The sequence below is a fragment of the Sorex araneus genome, chromosome 2, assembly GCF_027595985.1.
Source record: "Sorex araneus isolate mSorAra2 chromosome 2, mSorAra2.pri, whole genome shotgun sequence".
In the NCBI taxonomy this organism is placed as follows: domain Eukaryota; kingdom Metazoa; phylum Chordata; class Mammalia; order Eulipotyphla; family Soricidae; genus Sorex; species Sorex araneus.
This window is the reverse complement of record NC_073303.1, coordinates 85,037,179-85,054,312: the sequence shown is the minus strand read 5'-3', so window position 1 is coordinate 85,054,312 and position 17,134 is coordinate 85,037,179. Positions and strand designations below refer to the sequence as shown.

Genomic DNA, 17,134 nt, shown 5'->3' with positions numbered 1-17,134 from the left:
AGGATGCTGGAACTCCGTCTGTGGGTAATGGATAACTGGTGATTACTAAGCCACAGACATGAGCCATCCACGCCAGAGTATTTAAAAATTAATCTTTCTTGAAATGGAAACCAGAAAAAAAAAACAGAAAGGGAAATAGCAATGATTTTTATAGACTTAACTAAAATAAAGTCAACACTCAAGAAAAAAAAAACATCAAAATGTCAGTTTTCAGAAAATGATCCCTGACAAAACAAAGTCATCATCAGGCTGAAGTGTGGTTAAGGAAAGAGAATCCATTAGGTCAAACTTATTAGTTCAGAACTGAGAGGAGGGAACACAAGGCGAATCACACACACATTTTCAGATTATTAAATGCTTAAGCCATTCAATTGTATAACACTGTTATGGTTTAGACTTTCTGCACCCTACTGTTCTTCTTTAGATAAGACTGTGATTTCAAATGCATAAGCAGGAGGTAAATTTTGTTTTTTATGATGAAGTAAAATCTGACATTAAACAAATTTAGCAATATGTGAAAGGAATGTATATGTTGTAAATATATAAACTGAAGAAAAATAAGGCTTTTAGATCAACAGGATGGGTACCAAGAACACTAAACTTAAGTGTTCTTGGTACCCATCCTGTAGGTTACAGGTAATCATGTGATGTTTCTTGGGAGGGTGGGAGGGAAAAAAGGGAAGAAGGGAGAGAGGATGAAAGATAGGAAGGAATAAAGGAATGAAAAATGGAAGTGAGGGTGGAAAGGAAGTGAGAGAGGAAGGAAGGAAGGGAGGGAGAGGGAGGAAGGATGGAGAGAAGAAAGAAAGGAAGGAAGGGAGGCAGGGAACGGAAGGGAAGAAAGATGGAAGGAAGGAAGGAAGGAAGGAAGGAAGGAAGGAAGGAAGGAAGGAAGGAAGGAAGGAAGGAAGGAAGGAAGGAAGACAGGGAGGGAGGAAGAAAAAATCATCTTTGTGGCTTCTGACAGGGAAAATAAAGCACATGTCTGGTAGATAAGTATGTTTTATATTCATTTGGCACTAAACCAGAGAATGTTGACTATAACCAAACTTTGCAAATTTAATATTTTGGCGATTAGACAATGAGGTTTCTCTTAGGCCCATAGGGAAGGCTCTGGGATTCGATGCTTGACAGCCCCCAGCCTCTCAGTCCCTGCAGGTCCCACTTCTTATAACCCTGAATCTCGCAACCACTGCTGGGCTGGCCGGGCGGGCAACCTCAGGCTCTAATATTGAACCACCCTAGGAGGGGCCCCTAGGCCCCTGAGCACCCCTTAGGAGCCCCCCCTACCAGAATAAGAACAGAAAAAGAAAGAAAATACAATCATTTATTTTTGACCTAGAATAGGCATATCTGTGGATGGCACAAATTTTCACAATGTAGAATCAATCCATCCTGAGTCAAGAAGCTATAATGATCATAGATCTTATTTCTGCTTTTTTTTCAGAAAAGGGAAGGTTCTATCAAGACTGAAAAGACACTTCATCTAAAATTCAGGGATTTCCAGTTAGTCATCAACAGCAATGGACATAGGAACGTGCCACACTGAGTGGACACTCCCTGACTGAGTGAGGTCCCTCTGCACAGGTTTCAAACCAAAAGGCACCACACTGGCTGTCCCTGAGACGCTGCATTCACATGTGACCTTAGTGCCCTGCTTCAAGAGGCACTTGAAGACCCAACAAAGGGTCTTAATGGAAGAAGTAACAAGCACATGCATTGTTCGTCTTTCTTTTACAGAGGCATTACCTTTTCATCCTCTAAGTTCATTTGGTATCCCGTATATTCTGTGCAAAATGAAATTCCTTATTGCTTGAAGAAGTTAATGCTTTTTTAAAATTTTTAATTGAGTCACTGTGAGATATAGCTACAAAGCTTTCGGCCATACAAATGTTTGAACACCCATCTCTCCACCAGTGCAAATTCCCACCACCAGTATCCCCAGTATCTATCCCATCACCCCCACCCCCGCCTTTGTGGCAGGCACTTTCCTTTTCACTTTCTATTTTTCGGGCCTGATGGTTTGCAATAAGGCTACTGAGAGGCCATCACAAAAAAGATTTTACAACTATCTGTGATTTGGAAGGTATATACCAACACATCCATTATAAGCCTTTCAAAGGATTCCATATCAGAGGATGGAAGAGTCAAAACTCTCTGAAAGGGGAGCAATTTACTCCACAGCCCCCAAAGACTCTTTCCTCTTCTATAGTCTCTTCCCAGACCAAATTTGTAGTGAAAAAAAGAAAATATTATGTGTTCTTACAAATGTGATGATCACGGGTTCCTTTTGCTATCATAAAGAATTCTTATTAAAAGGCTATCAATAAATTAATAAATTTGAAATTTTTGCTTTTGCTTTTCTTGGACTGGAGCGATAGCACAGCGGGTAGGGCATTTGCCTTGCATGTGGCCAACCCAGGTTCAACTCCTCCATCCCTCTCAGAGAGCCCAGCAAGCTACCGAGAGTATCCCGCCCGTATGGCAGAGCCTGGTAAGCTCCCCGTGGGTGTATTCGATGTGCCAAAAACAGTAACAACAAGTCTCACAATGGAGATGTTACTGGTGCCTACTCGAGCAAATCAATGAGCAACGGGATGACAGTGATGCAGTGATACATTACATATAGACCACATTTTTAAAATTTATCTATTGATATTTTTCTATCTTGGTGATTATAAGTGAGGATATAAAGTTTACCAAGAAATTAAACTGCCAAAAGTTAGGTATGCGAGAGTCACACCCACAAACCATGTCCGGCTCAGCTATATATGCTCACTGGCTTTATTTTAGAGACCCATAAATAAACCTCAAAAGAGATCAAAAGCTACAGTTAATCTCAGACCCACGCAAGACTGAGCAAAGAGGGGGTAAATCAGAGGGGACTGGGTCAGTCTGGTGCCCACCCAAGCAGAGCCCCCAGCAGCTGCTTGCTCCACAACCCCAAAGCACCACCGTATCCCTGGTCAGACTCCACCATCTCAGGACAGACCTCACCGAGATAGAATCTGCTGAAAATTTGGGTATGTGGGTTTTGTAACTGAACTCTCCAGGCTTTCTCAGGGTCAGGATGGGATACCTCCCCCCACCTCTCTGTACTTCTGGAAGCCTCAGCATTCATGTCCACACCCCAAAGCTGCCAACCAGTTGAAAAGCTATCAACTTTGCCTTGCCATCCTGATAAAAATACTGAATGCCCTGAACAAACATTATGACCTTTAGCACCTGTATTGCAAACCATACTGCACAAAAACAGAGGAAGGTTTAGGGTAGGGGGTGGGGTGTTGGGGGATGGTGGGAAGGAAATGGGAGACAGTGGTGGTGGGAAATGTATGCTGATGGAGGGATGACTATTGGATCAGAGTATGACTAAAACCCAATAATGAACAGCTTTATAATGGTCTATCTCATGGATAGTCAATTAAAAAAAAATAATAAAAAAATAATAAAAGAATGTGGTGTTCAAGCTGCTTCAGTCAGCTTAATCAGTGGCTGAATAAACAGCACTACTCCTACATTAAAAAAAAAAAAATCACAATTATAAGATGAAGTTTTCCAAGTACTAAATTACCCAGAATGTTATGTTTTCTGATCAAAGGAAAGATGGGATATGAAAACAAATGTCAGAATGTGTCAGTTATCTTAATACTTTACCACCTTTACATAATATTTCACATTACTCGAAAGGACTGAGAGACAAGGTGTACTGAATGCAATTTACAAATGACATTAGACTTTCATAATCCAAATTGTTTGATATAATTAACAAAGGACTGCTGCTTGTTTACCTCTTCATACACCTTCTTGGCACTGTCATTATCTCCGAGCAAGAGGTACCCCACTCCAAGGTCGTTCTTCAAAGAAGTCTCATCAGGAAAGAGTTGAACTAATCTCTGGAGGGTAAGCAGGGACCCTCTCATGTGACCTGATTCGGTGGGGAAGAAACAAAAACAGAGATTAAGCAGATTATGAACAGGGAGGGCCCAGGGAGAGAGCTCAAGGGGAGAGGCCTGGCCTTGCATGGCCCACGCCCCCGAGTTAAATCCCAGTCTGGTATGATTCCTAGGGCATTGCTGGGCCCCCAACGCCTCCAGGACCCAAGCAGCACTGCTTCCCCGCCAAGATCTGAGCACCAAAACATCAAGTCCACACCACCAGGAAGAGCACTGCCAGGAGAAGCCCCAGCTCTCAATCCTGGGGGATGGGCCTTATTAAAAATGAATTAGCCAGCACATTACTGGCAGCTTTATATTGAAACTATCAATCACAAGTGTTTACCCTACAGAGCTCACATGAATACGTAAAATCTGACTCTTGGTAACAGACAGTTATGTGGAATTATTAGGATTTCATCAGGTAATGGAAACCGTATCAATAAATCCAACAGATCTTGAATATGATACTGATCACAAACATTTTAAAGACATTCTCGTTTACTAAATCGATCATTTACGTTTTTATGCCACATCAGTAAAATTTCCCCTCAAGAGAGTCCTCTTGCCAAATCTTTGTCTCAAATGTTTTTACAGAGATTGTTTTGGTTTAGCATGGTTACTCGAAAGAATGAATGGAGGACGAGCGTATAAAAGTCAGGGCCTCAAACCAGGAGCAAAGGCAAAGAGGCCCACAACTGGCTTGGTTTCTGGTGAGGAATCATCTCTGGGGTCACCTCGGCCTGGAGCAAATGTAACATCATGCAGTGCTATGGCACCCTCTTGTGGACGACGGGATGCAACGCACTGCCCGGAGCCTGCAAATCGGGGCTTCACTCACTTTGAAAATGTTCTGAAGGAAATGTTCAATTTCCAAGAGCGATTGTTAGTACTTCCGGGTGCAGCTGTAAAGTCAAACTGCTGAAGGTGGAAAATACTAAATCAGCTTGATACAGACGACAAAAGTAAACTGGAAAGGAGCAGTTGCCCATGCACTTAATATGAATCAAGACTGAAGAAGGACTATAAAGAAACCAATGCTACCGCATGCCCCAAACTAACAAAGTATCACACACAGAGTATCATCAATGTAGCCTGTAGCTTTCCCTGAGACCGCTTAGACATTACTTCCTCAGCAACAAATCAGACTGTTCTTCTCAGTTCCTTTTCTTCCCTCATCTTCCCATATATTAGGGTTCTATGATTCTCTTCTTTTTCTTTCCTTTTCTTTTCTCTCTCTCTTTTTTTCTTTGGTTTTTGGGCCACACCAGCACACCAGATGATGCTCAGGGACCCTGGCTCTGCACTCAGGGATCACTCCTGCCGGAGCCCGGGCAACCACAGGGAGTTCTCGGAGACCGAACTTGGTGCAAAAGCAAGCATCCTACTCCCTGTGATATTTCTGCAGCAACTCCTCCTTCTTGTTTAGGAAGAATGATAGTTTTATTAAGAGAAATGTGAGAGGTGAAAACATAGAGAGAGAGAGTGTGAAGGAATTTCTTGAGAGAATTTCCCGCTACGGCACATTCACTACTATCACCTGCTTACACTTTCCTAATCATAGAGCTTATTCTTGGGATCAAATTTTAATATTCAGAGAAAACAAAACTGAAATACTGAAGAGAGTTAGTTTTATCTGTAGGCAGTCTTTTCCTAGGGCTGGGTATAGGATGAGATAGGGAAGTACTCAGTGCAAAGTTTAAAAGACCAACAAAAAGAGCTAGTAAGCAAGATCAATGCAGTTTGCTTCTAAAAAATTACAATATAAAAATATTTTGAAATGGAGGTCAGGGGGACAGATCCTTTGATAACTTAGAGCACCTTCATGGCAAGCATAAATAAGGTGGGAAGTTAAATAGCCGGTGCTGCAACATATGATCATGCAGGTGCGTTGTCTAAACACAGAGGTTCCACTGTCTGTGGCACCCAGGACTCGAGCCACTTCCAGCTGTACCACATCTGGGTAGGTGTGAGCATCACAACTACAAAAAAGTGTGAGCCCTGAGAGCATGCAGTGCCAGCACATCCAGACTGTGTGCAAGGACCACCACGACCAAGCCCATGAGCACTGCAAAGTGATGCCTGACCCCCCAGCCCGTGTCACAAACGGATGGACAACTCCAGCCAGGCATGAGCATGACCCCAGGTCACTGCGACAACAAGAGTGAAGAGAAGACCAGGGAAGGGGGGACATGGGTAATTAAAAAAAAATTAACAATAACAAGATATCAACATTTGGAAGACAGGATCAATGACCAAGGCTAAGGAGTTTATTTTGAAGCCTGCAGGAATCTCAGTGCCATTGGTTTTGCTTTGTTCTATTTTGGGGTCTGCACCTGGCAGTGCTCAGAGTAACTCCTGGCTCTGTGCTCAGATGTCACGCCTGGTGGCATGCAGGGGACCGTATGCAGTGTCAGGGACTGAATGGGGTCAGCTATGTGCAAGGCCTTTTCTCTAGTCCCAGTACCAGTTTTTTGTGCCCAGCTGGCAACTCTGCAACTCTGCACATAAATCCCAGTTTTTTGCAGCCTGTGTATGTGCTGTATGTTTTTCTTGGACGGGCTCTGTTAAATGGCTTGCTTCTTCCCCTTTCTAATCCTCACTTGGGTTCTACTCTTACCAGAAATTGTGATCATTTACCAAAGTGATGCAAGCGCCTTTAATGCCAACCTAAAAGAAATTATAAAGCAGCTGGCTGAGAAAATTATTTCTAAGAGCTATAACAGATGACATTGGTAATTCATCTGTGTGATTTGTCTAGCCAGCCAAGTACCCACCTTTGCAATTAAACATGGGGGATGGAAAGAGAAAGGTGACAAAAGGACCAACTCTCTCTGGGCAGTTACTAATGGAAATTGTTATTTCAGCCTAAGACATAGGTAAATGACACAAAATGGTTTTTTTAAGTTCAGTATTCCTTCTGTGCAAGTAAACTTGTCTAGGATGCATAACCCTTCAGGCTCTTGGAGATAAACACATTGCATGGGCTGCTTCTTTGCAGCCAATCTGGCTCCGGCTCACCTAGAAATTGCTGTCGTTCTGAGCGCCGCTTCAGACTCAGCTTCACCAGGTCCGCGGGGGCATCAGGCAGGCTGGCCACCTCCTGGTAGGTCTCTATGGCCCCACGGAGGATCTCGTTGCTCCTCCTCTTCTCAGCCAAATCATCTTCACACTAGAGGGAGTTCCCGTATTGGGTAAGTGTTTCCTGATGAACCATGTTTGTCATCACCCAAAATACTCACAACAAGTTAACCTTTGTATAGAATTGTTATTGCAGACCATTTAAAAATGTCTGTCAAGAGATTCAATATGCAAATAATGGTCTAGATGGATAATACAGGGCTTAGGGGAGAGGCCTCGCAGATGGCCAAGCCTAGTTTGACTCCCGACACTGCTTGACACCAGCATCAATGGGTATAGCTCTGGAGGCCGCTGAGCACTGGTGGGGGGAGCTCGGGCACCCTGGGTCATCACAGGGATGGAGCGGCACCAGATCCTCGAGGCCCCATGCAGACTGTGGCTGGGATCACTGAGAATCAAGGGCCCCCACGGGCCTCTCCACCACTGCTTGGAAGAAGTGCCCCGCCCTCACAGTATAAATCAAAACCAGATGAAATTAACATATACATCATTTTAATACTATGAATAAAAGTTAAGCTACTAAACTAGACATGTGGAAAAATATGACAAAAGTGAAGACTAATATATGCTAAGGCTGATGGAGACTGAAATTAGGCTATGCAATAACATTATGCCAGGGGACACCTGTCCACAATTTCTAAGTGTTTATTAGCTTATCCCCATGTTTCCTCATTCGTTCAAGAGTGACGTTTGGGGAGCCAGGGGTTATTGCCCTTATGTGGCAAACCAAACAGATTAAGTTCCTTTCTCAGTTTGCTTCCAGGTATCACAAACTAAGTGTGATGGTATGTGTGTGTGACGGTGTGTGTGTGTGTGTGTGTGTGTGTGTGTGTGTGTGTGTGTGTTACTGTGATGAACACAGTACTGTGGATAAAAACAAAGTAGGCTCAGTAATGCAGGGAGTGAGTGAGGTGGCTCTGAAGATCCCAGAATCATCAGCATGACAGGGCAGGTCTAGAAGAGGTGAGAGGCCAAGAATTCAGGGAAGAGAAGAAAGAATGATCTAGGCAGAGAGAACTACGAGAGAGGAGGCTCGGGACTGGGAGTGGAGGCTGAAGAAAAGAAAGATGAGCTTGGCAGAAGAGGGAGCAAGAGCAAGACTGACGAGATGAGGGCCATCAAATCATGAAGCACCTGGTCAGGAAGGAAATTCTACTGGGTGGATGAAGTGGAGGGACAGCAGCGGAGTTTGCACCGGCAGCATGGACAGCAGATGGCGGGCCAGGTGAAGAGGAGAGCCCAGGCAGGATTCCAGGGAGAGGGTGGTGGCGGCTTGGACGAGGGATAGGAATAATCAAGTGGTAAGAGAGTAAAAGGGAATGCAAAGGGAATGCGCTTGCCACAGAGGTGGGGGAGGGGAGGCGGGGTGGGGGTGGTGGGAAGGACACTGGAACACTGATGGTGGAGAATGGGCACTAGTGGAGGGATGGGTAATTGATTATTGTAAGACTGAAGTGTAAGCACAAAAGTTTGTAAGTCTGTAACTGTACCTCACGATAATTCATTAAGTGCTGGAGTGATAGCACAGCGGTTGGGTGTTTGCCTTTCACGCGGCCGACCCGAGTTCGATTCCTCCACCCCTCTCAGAGAGCCCGGCAAGCTACCGAGAGTATCGAGCCCGCCCGGCAGAGCCTGGCAAGCTACCCGTGCGTACTGGATATGCCAAAAACAGTAACAATAAGTCTCAATGAGAGACGTTACTGGTGCCCGCTCGAACAAATCAATGAGCAATGGGATGACAGTGACTGTGACCTAGTTTTTTTTAAAAAAATTAAAAAATAATAATTAAAAAAATGTTAAAAATCTGGACCAAAAAGAAAAAAGAAAAAGAAGCCGTTGGGACACAGATGTATGTGGAGGTCGGAGTCAGCAGATTTTTGGTGGTTTGAATGAATGAAAGGGTGAAAGAATGGAAGAGAGAAAAATCAAGGATGAATTCAAGCCTTTTGGGTTTAGAGATTTTCACCTGGGGCTGCGTTCCTTGAGAATGGGGGCACAGGGCAGACACACATTTGCAGGGATACGGAGTCCTGAGGTTAGCTCTGAACTGTGACTCAAGGCTATCTCCCGTGTGGAGACACTGGGTAGAAAAGAGTGAAAGTCAGACACTGGGAAAACCTCAAGAATAGAGAGCGGGGGGTTCATAGGCTAAGAAGCTGAAAGTAGTTTGGAGAGTAAAGAAGAGGTCCAAGAACAGGAACCTACAAGGAACTGCAAGATAATTTGGGGATCATTACACATCAGAAAGAGAGAGGAGAGTCAGTAAACAGGATGGCTAAGGGAGAAGAGAAAAAAAAAACAAAAAAAATAATGCTGTGGTGACTAGGTGAAAAATGGTATTCAGAAAGAGTGATCAGTGGTGTCAGAAGTGAGTGGCCACCAGAATGGACAAGATGACAGCTGACAGCAGAGTGCACTGGACCAGGCAGTGTGCTTCCTCTGATGTCCCAGCAAATCTAACTGCACCGGGACCCAGAACTCAGCTGAGCAGATTTAGGAGTAAAAATGAAGGAGGTGGAGACAAATCTTGCAAGGTGTTTCACCCACTCTGAAGGGGAGCAGATAAATAAGCCCAATCACATAGATGGGAACATGGAGATGAGAGATTTTTATTTATTTATTTATTTATTTATTTATTTATTTATATATTTTTTTTGCTTTTTGGGTCACACCCAGCAATGCTCAGGGGTTACTCCTGGCTTTGCACTCAGGAATTACTCCTGGCAGTGCTTGGGGGACCATATGGGATGCCGGGGATCGAACCCGGGTCGGCCGCGTGCAAGGCAAACGCCCTACCCGCTGTGCTATCGCTCCGGCCCCTTATTTATTTTTTTAAACAATTTTTAAATACCATAGTATGGTCCTAAGATCTAAAAGATTCAGTAGACCGGGGGAAATCTGAGAATGCAAATGGGACGCGTCACTTAGAATGACATCCTTCAGCGGGTGAGGGGGTGGAAAGGGAACCGGGAGAGTTCATCCAGGCTCCCGGCGGAAGCAGAGCGTATCCGGAGGCAGGTGGTAGTGGTCTATTAGTGCAGTGATGGGCTCCTATGGATGTCTGTGCAAAGCACATGATACTGGGCTAGAGACTGAGCATAGGGGCCAGGAGGGGAGGAAGGGGTTGAAATCCCAAAGGCTAAGGAGAGAGGGGAGAGTGTAAACTGGACATCAACTCTCCAAGCTACAATGTGCAGACTCCCAGGTGAGGGAGAGTGACGTCTGATAAGTAATGAAAATATAGTCTATAGCCCTGCCTCACTTTCATCTTGTTGATGTGTGTTCGGTAGCTACTTAAAAGTAAAATGCCAGAGTTTGAGGACATGCTACGTAAACAGACTCTCCTTCTACCACACAAAAATTCAAATCTAGTAAGAGCACAAATGGGTAAGTTACTTGGGGAAGGTTTCTCAGAAAATAACGCATTAAAAAAAAAAACCCAAACCCTCAAACGCCAATTGGTTGATAGGTTCTGATTAGGATATTTTCCAAGATGATGGGGGGCTAAAATTGAAGTAGCAGCGAGAGAGAAGTGAACAGATATATGGGAAAAATCAAAGACAAAAAACAAACTTAAAGACCTCTAGATTAGAAAAAGAACAACTCTCTTTTGCTTTCCAGACAAACAACTCTGAACGTACAACTGTGTGTTTAAATTTGAAAAATCTGCCAGCAGTCTCCAGAACAAGAGAGAAAGTTCCATTCTGGTGTGTTACACTGGCATCCTGGCGGTGGGGACTTCCTTTTTCTCTAGGCTGGCTCTGCTATAAAGGCATCAGTTTGGTGTGAGTTTGGCTGTGCCGAGTGTATGAATATCCTGAAGCATGACTCCTCATACATGACTTCACGGGATGACAGAGCTGAGCTTGAGACCAACAAGTTTATCCTGACTTGACAGCTTCTTCAAGCGACAAACTTAGTGTGAGGAAAATGCTTTCCAAGACAGTACTTTTCTTTTTTATAAGGGAAAGCAATAAATGTCTTTAACTTAGTAAGTCTGCGATGAGGGAATGACAATATAATATAAATCTATCTGGCTTTTGTCTTTCACAACCCCCACCCACCCCCACTGCAAGGTCCTTCAATTTTAACAAAAGATAAACATTTTACGACCCACTGAATTGGGAAAATATCAGTATCATTGAATTAGTGTTAATATGGTATCTAAGTCTTTAAAACCTCTCTCATGAAACAAATGGACTTTGCCTTGGAAATAATTTATAGATTGATTTTTATCAGTTTGGCATCTGTAGTTAAAATAAGATGAACTGAAGCAAAACTATTCTTACAGGATGTCAGCACAGCAAAACCTATATTGACTCAAAGTAATTCATCCATCCTACCTTTCTTGGAGATAATCATTTTCTGCCTCAGGGGCATTAAAGATTTGTGTAAGATAATAAAGTGAATTGAGCTTATAATTCAAGATTTTGTGTCAAGTAACTTGGTCAAAGCTGATTTTCACAGTGATCCAAAGATAAGATGACATCACTGCTCCTTTAGAAATGGGCTGGAGAGTTAGTTCAGTAGGCAGGACACTTGCCTTGCATGTAGCCAACCTGGGTTTGATTCCTGGTACCACTATATGGTCCCTTGAGTCCACTAGGAGTGACCCCTTAGTGCAGAGTCAGGAGTAAGCCTTGAGTATCGCTGGTTGTGTCCCAAACAGTACCCCTCCAGCCAAAAATGAGAAATGATAGGTAGACTAAACATTTGTTAGACTATTCCCAAGTTACTGTTTAATTTGCTAACAAAAAAATAACAAAGCTGTGATATATTCCTTCATATAAAACTTATGTCCTGTTGGATTATTTTCAAGAATTTAAAATGCCTTTAAATTACTCTATTAAAATATAACTTACTATGCCTGAATTTTAGTTCATGACACATTCATAGTAATATTAATAATACACTAAAAGCATAATAGCTTAGAGATTAAAAAAAATATTGCCTGAGGTCTAAACACAAATTCCTACTGTTTAGTGCCATAAACACAGCAATCACTCTGTCAAAAATATACTGCACTTAATAACACATTGGTGCTTATGATTAATATAACATATATAAATTTGGAAGCATAAAACATTTGCCATAATTGAATTAGCATTTGCATCAAGCATTATTCTCTCTAGTTTGCTTTCCTTAATCAAGTAACTGTCAATACTAATGGCAAGGATCATCACTTATTTGAGTCGACATGATCTGCTCTTAATAAAAACAATGTCTAATTTTGACAGCGAAACAACTGTGTAATTTTCGGAGGAATACCAACCAGATTCATTTTGAAAAAAAATGATATAGCTGCTGTCTGCTAAGCCTGTTCCAATCCCCAGGAAAGGGAAACAGTAGTCACCAACTTAACAAATTTGATTAATAGAATATAATAAATAACTTTTGAATGGAGAGAGAGAGAATCTGAGTAACTGGATTTTGAGTGGCGGTCCCTTTAGCTATGAGCAAAGCAGAGTTGTAACTGGAGCATTCGATGGTGTGTGTGTGGGGCGGGGGGTAGGAAGGAGCAGAGCTTTATATGAATCTCATGTGTTCCAGCACGTCAGACACAGTTGATGCATTGCACTGACCCCTCTGAGAATGCTCTCCGTGGCTTGGATACTTTCTGCAGCGCTGCAGCATCTGCCGTTTCTCAGCGAGGCTGACGGTGTAATGCTCCCGGGTGGGGCTTTAAAAGTTTTACTGCCTGACACATTTACTCATCAGTGCTGACTTTTACCTTGACTTCCAGACTCCTAAGTCCACTTTACTTGGCTACCTGAAAGGCTAAAAGGCAAGAAGACTTTGAAAGGGTCCCAAACAAACCCTTGGTTTTGTGTCTTCCTACACAGTTTCCTCTGCTAGTCTCCCTGTCAGTAACTAGCACTGTTCCCTCCTGAACGTGACTAACCCGGAAACTCAGGATGCTCTCTTTCTCACTCTCACCCGACATCCCAATTCACCTTCCGGTCTGTTCAGCAACCCGCTCTGCCTACTCCCATATCCCCACAACGTGCCCCCAGAAGGGGCCACTCCCCTGCAATTCTATGGACCTCCTACTTTTGCCTCCCAAGACTCATTTTCCACCCAGCGACCCAAATAATCATGATACACAAGAACCAGGCAGCCGAGCACAGGCATGAAGAAGCTATCCGGCTTCCCAGGGCACAGACACGGTGGGTGGGAACAATCACTTGTCACCTGCCTTCCCTCCATGGGACCTTTTTCCCGTCCTGGAAGTCATTACGGCAAGACTCTTCCCTTTGCCTCTGCTGTTCCCTCAGAGCCTGCCATAACTCCACCATCTCCCTAGAGAGAACTGTCTTGGTCACCTCAGCTAATGTGCCGTCTGCTCTGTCATATTTGATCATATTGCTTGATGCCCAAAACATCTTAATAAGGTGTATCCCTTAGTTAAGCAAAAGCACTTTCTTTTAACTATGGTACATTTTATTATGTAAGACTAAATATGCTTATTTTTTTAAAATAACACTGTAACTCTGTCGTCCCGTTGTTCATCAATTTGCTCGAGTGGGCAAGAGTAACGTCTCCATTGTGAGACTTGTTGTTACTGTTTTTGCATATCGAATACGCCACGGGCAGCTTGCCAGGCTCTCCCATGTGGGCAGGATACTCTTAGTAGCTTGCTGGGGTCTCTAAGAGGGATAGAGGAATCGAACCCAAGTCGGTGGTGTGCATAGCAAATACCCTACCCTCTGTGCTATCATTCCAGTCCCTTTATATATTTATTTTAAAGACTTTCAGGGTTTTATCTGTCAACACCAACACAAGCCCTCCTCTGCTATTTAAATATAAAATATTATGGCCAATATTTTAGTCTCTGATGGTTGTATACTGCTTTTTTTTTTGTTATTCTTGGCATAGATCATTAGCTAGTATATATATTTTTCCTTACTTGTTTTGATAAATTATTATTATTATTTTTTGCTGGTGGTGACATCAGTAATAACTGGAATAGGGTCTGGAATATACAAAGTAGACTTTTGCTAAATAGTTCTCAAATAACTTTTGAAATTTAGTCCACTAGAATACTAAATCCATAAAGACAACTTCTAGAAGTTGATATACCCAGGGTCTGAAACAGTGCAGTACCTTTGGATTTATGTCATTACCGATAAACATGGAAATCTTTCTATGAGAGGAGGAGATGGAATGAAGAAAACAGAAGAGAGAAGACTGCATGTGTGGGGGCAGGGAAAAGAGAGCTGGGAAGAAATGCCTTGCTAGAAAGACTTTACAAAGAAAACAAAATTCATTCTGTTCCACATTTTAAGACGTAAGGGACAGGGATGTGGCTCAGTGGCGGAGAGCATGCCTGGGATGCATCCGACCCTGATTCAGTCCCCACCAAAAAAAGAATGGTCAAGGGACTGGAGTGATAGCACAGCGGGTAGGGCATTTGCCTTGAACGTGACCGACCCAGGTTCGATTCCCAACATCCTATATGGTCCCCTGAGCACCACCAGGAATGATTCCTGACTGCAGAGCCAGGAGTAACCCCTGAGCATTGCCGGGTGTGACCCCCCCCACCCAAAGAAAAAGAAAATTTTTACCGCTCAAAATGGTAAAAATAAAATGGTGGGGGTGGGGTGTGGGTGGGTGCAGTGGGTTGGGGCTGGGGTTTGGGTGAGGGTGGAATTGGGCCAGACCCAGTAGTGCTCAGAGGCTATTCTTGACAGGGCTGGCCCCTGGTGGTACCTGGGGGAAGGGTATATGTCTTGTTAGGATCAAACTGGGGTCAGCCACATGCAAGGCAGCACTTTAATCTCTGTATTATCTCTCTGGCTCCTACAATAAACAATAAAATAAGCATATCTGCAACCTGTAGTTACAAAACTAATGTTCCTAGATTAGTATTCTTTGGCAGTTTTATGCTTACAGCCTGGCACCTGTTCTGCATCCTGGTCTGTAGCCCAGCAGTCACTACCCAGGTGACCAACGTTTCTGGACTTTTCTACACCGGTGGATGGGGCACCAATCTCTGGACAAGTAACCACTGTCTGAAAGCTCTTAGGTGGGTCTAAATGCAGCAGAATGAAATATTACGGTGATGTGAAGTGAATAAAAATGTGTTAACCATCAATTCCTTTCTTTTCAAGATCAGAGAGAAACCATACTGAGAAGAAGCCATTGCCAAGGTCACCTGTACAGAACAGCAGTGCTTGTTCGTCCTTCTGCAAGCAGCATTCTTGTTTGAGTTTACAGATACATGTGAGAAACGGATTTGGTATAGAAAGACAAAACGAACACAATAGGCCTAGAAAGATCCAATTACTTGGATCAAGGTTATCAAAAAGTACTGTACTAAGTAGAAGTGCTTTAGAATACCTGTGCCTTCCCATATCTGGCCCGGGGACTCTGAGGATATTTGCGTACCAGTTCTTCAAATGCTTGCATCGCTTCCTCCACCTTGCCCTGTCAGGAAGAAGCAAGTACAGGAACATGATCACTTCAAATGCGGAACGGTCTTCAATTTGGCTCTGTAATATTTGCTAAGTACTTTTGGTAAAATTTCCCGAATTCCACACCAAGTTTTATTCAAAATTTATAGAAATGACTGCGGCATGACAAATACAATTACAAGTGAATCAAATCTTTATTTTTTAAAAGACAGACACAAGACAAATGGTACTATGCAAATCTCTTATAATAATCAAAAACACTTTAGGTTTCTAGGGCCTCTTCCTCATTATCACCTTCCGGGGCAGAATGGCACACTTGTCCTTCCTGATGAACGTATGCTGACACGCCATAAATGCCCAAGACCTTCATGTGCCCTAAGGATCCAATCCTGGTATTCAGTCTATGAATCTGAACAAACAAATCTATGACATGCTTTATCTTTACAACACCACACAGAGTAGTTCAACTGCCCTGAAAGTATGTCCCATCAACACACATTGATTTCCTATTTTTCTTATTTTTGGGGTGGCTTTGAGCCACACTCAGATGTGAAAATCATGTTAGATGTACTGCTACCAGGCTTTGAACAAGAACAATGTGCAAAAATAAATGTGTTGAAGTATTTTCTCTTTGTTTTTGTCTTGGAGCCACACCCAGCAGTGCTCAGGGTTTACTCCTGCGTCAAGCTCAGCGATCACTCCTGGCAATGCTTGGGGGCCATGTGGAATGTCAGGGGTTGGACTTAACCCACTGTACTCCCTCACCAACCCCACACCAAAGTATTTTGTTACTGCTCTGAAACTCCCTCAGTCAACCATCTAGACTGCAAGAATCATTAAATCTCAGGCCGTTGTCTCGGCATATGTGGACTCCAGAAGACAGAGGCTGGGCAGCCTTCCTAAGAGGCACCACCTGCTCTCACCTCAGCGGGCTGACAAAGGAAATGTGTCTGCTTCTAGTTTGGATTTCCTGTTTCCTGCACTGGCTGAGAACATGATTGTAACATGATTCCAACAGATTCTAACAGCCGCTCACATGACTGTCATTCTCATTAAGTAAAGCCATTGCAAGATATAGCAGTTGTGCTTTTCTTCACTATCTTTTTAATGAAGAACTGCCTGAAAATCATCTGTTGTTCAACCTAACTTTGCCTTTCCCCCCTTGAGACCAAGGTTGATGTCTGAGAGGCAACAGCTGCATGGCAGGACTTGAAGACACAGGCATGCAGTTCTACTGTGGGATCCTCTGTGTGATGTTGAAGGAGGAAGCAGTATGGTCCATTGGTGCTCCCTTAAGAGCTGCACTAGAGCAGTTCTCCCTGGGCCTGGTTACAGAAGACCTAGTCCAATGAACACGCTTCAGCTTTAGGGCACAGTGCTCTGCCCCTCTTCTGCCTACTGACTGCTTCAATCCTAGCACAGTTCAGAGACTGTGGTATGAGAATTCACACTCTGGCTTATAAAAATCCCCCCCAATTTTTCCCATTTATAATAGAATCATAACGTTTTCAGCAAGGAAGTGCACGATATACTTTAGTACACCATTTCAAACATACCCTTGTCCCTTTTAAGAAGGAACCTTATTATTATATTCTTCTGTTTTTTGCGCCAAACCCAGTGATGCTCAGTGCATGCACCTGGCTCACA

The 17,134-nt window shown here is 43.4% G+C and overlaps 1 protein-coding gene across 5 annotated transcripts in view; it reads right to left on the bottom strand.

The window, feature by feature from the left end:
- ASPH (aspartate beta-hydroxylase) overlaps nucleotides 1-17,134 on the bottom strand; it is a 211,538-nt gene that overhangs the window by 63,901 nt on the left and 130,503 nt on the right. For all 5 annotated transcript variants that reach the window (XM_055128781.1, XM_055128782.1, XM_055128784.1 and 2 more), the window contains 3 exons: nucleotides 15,414-15,500; nucleotides 6,954-7,104; nucleotides 3,789-3,925 (listed from right to left, as the gene is read on the bottom strand). In XM_055128781.1, coding sequence (XP_054984756.1) covers nucleotides 3,789-3,925; nucleotides 6,954-7,104; nucleotides 15,414-15,500 — 375 coding nt within the window. The remainder of the gene's footprint in view (nucleotides 1-3,788; nucleotides 3,926-6,953; nucleotides 7,105-15,413; nucleotides 15,501-17,134) is intronic.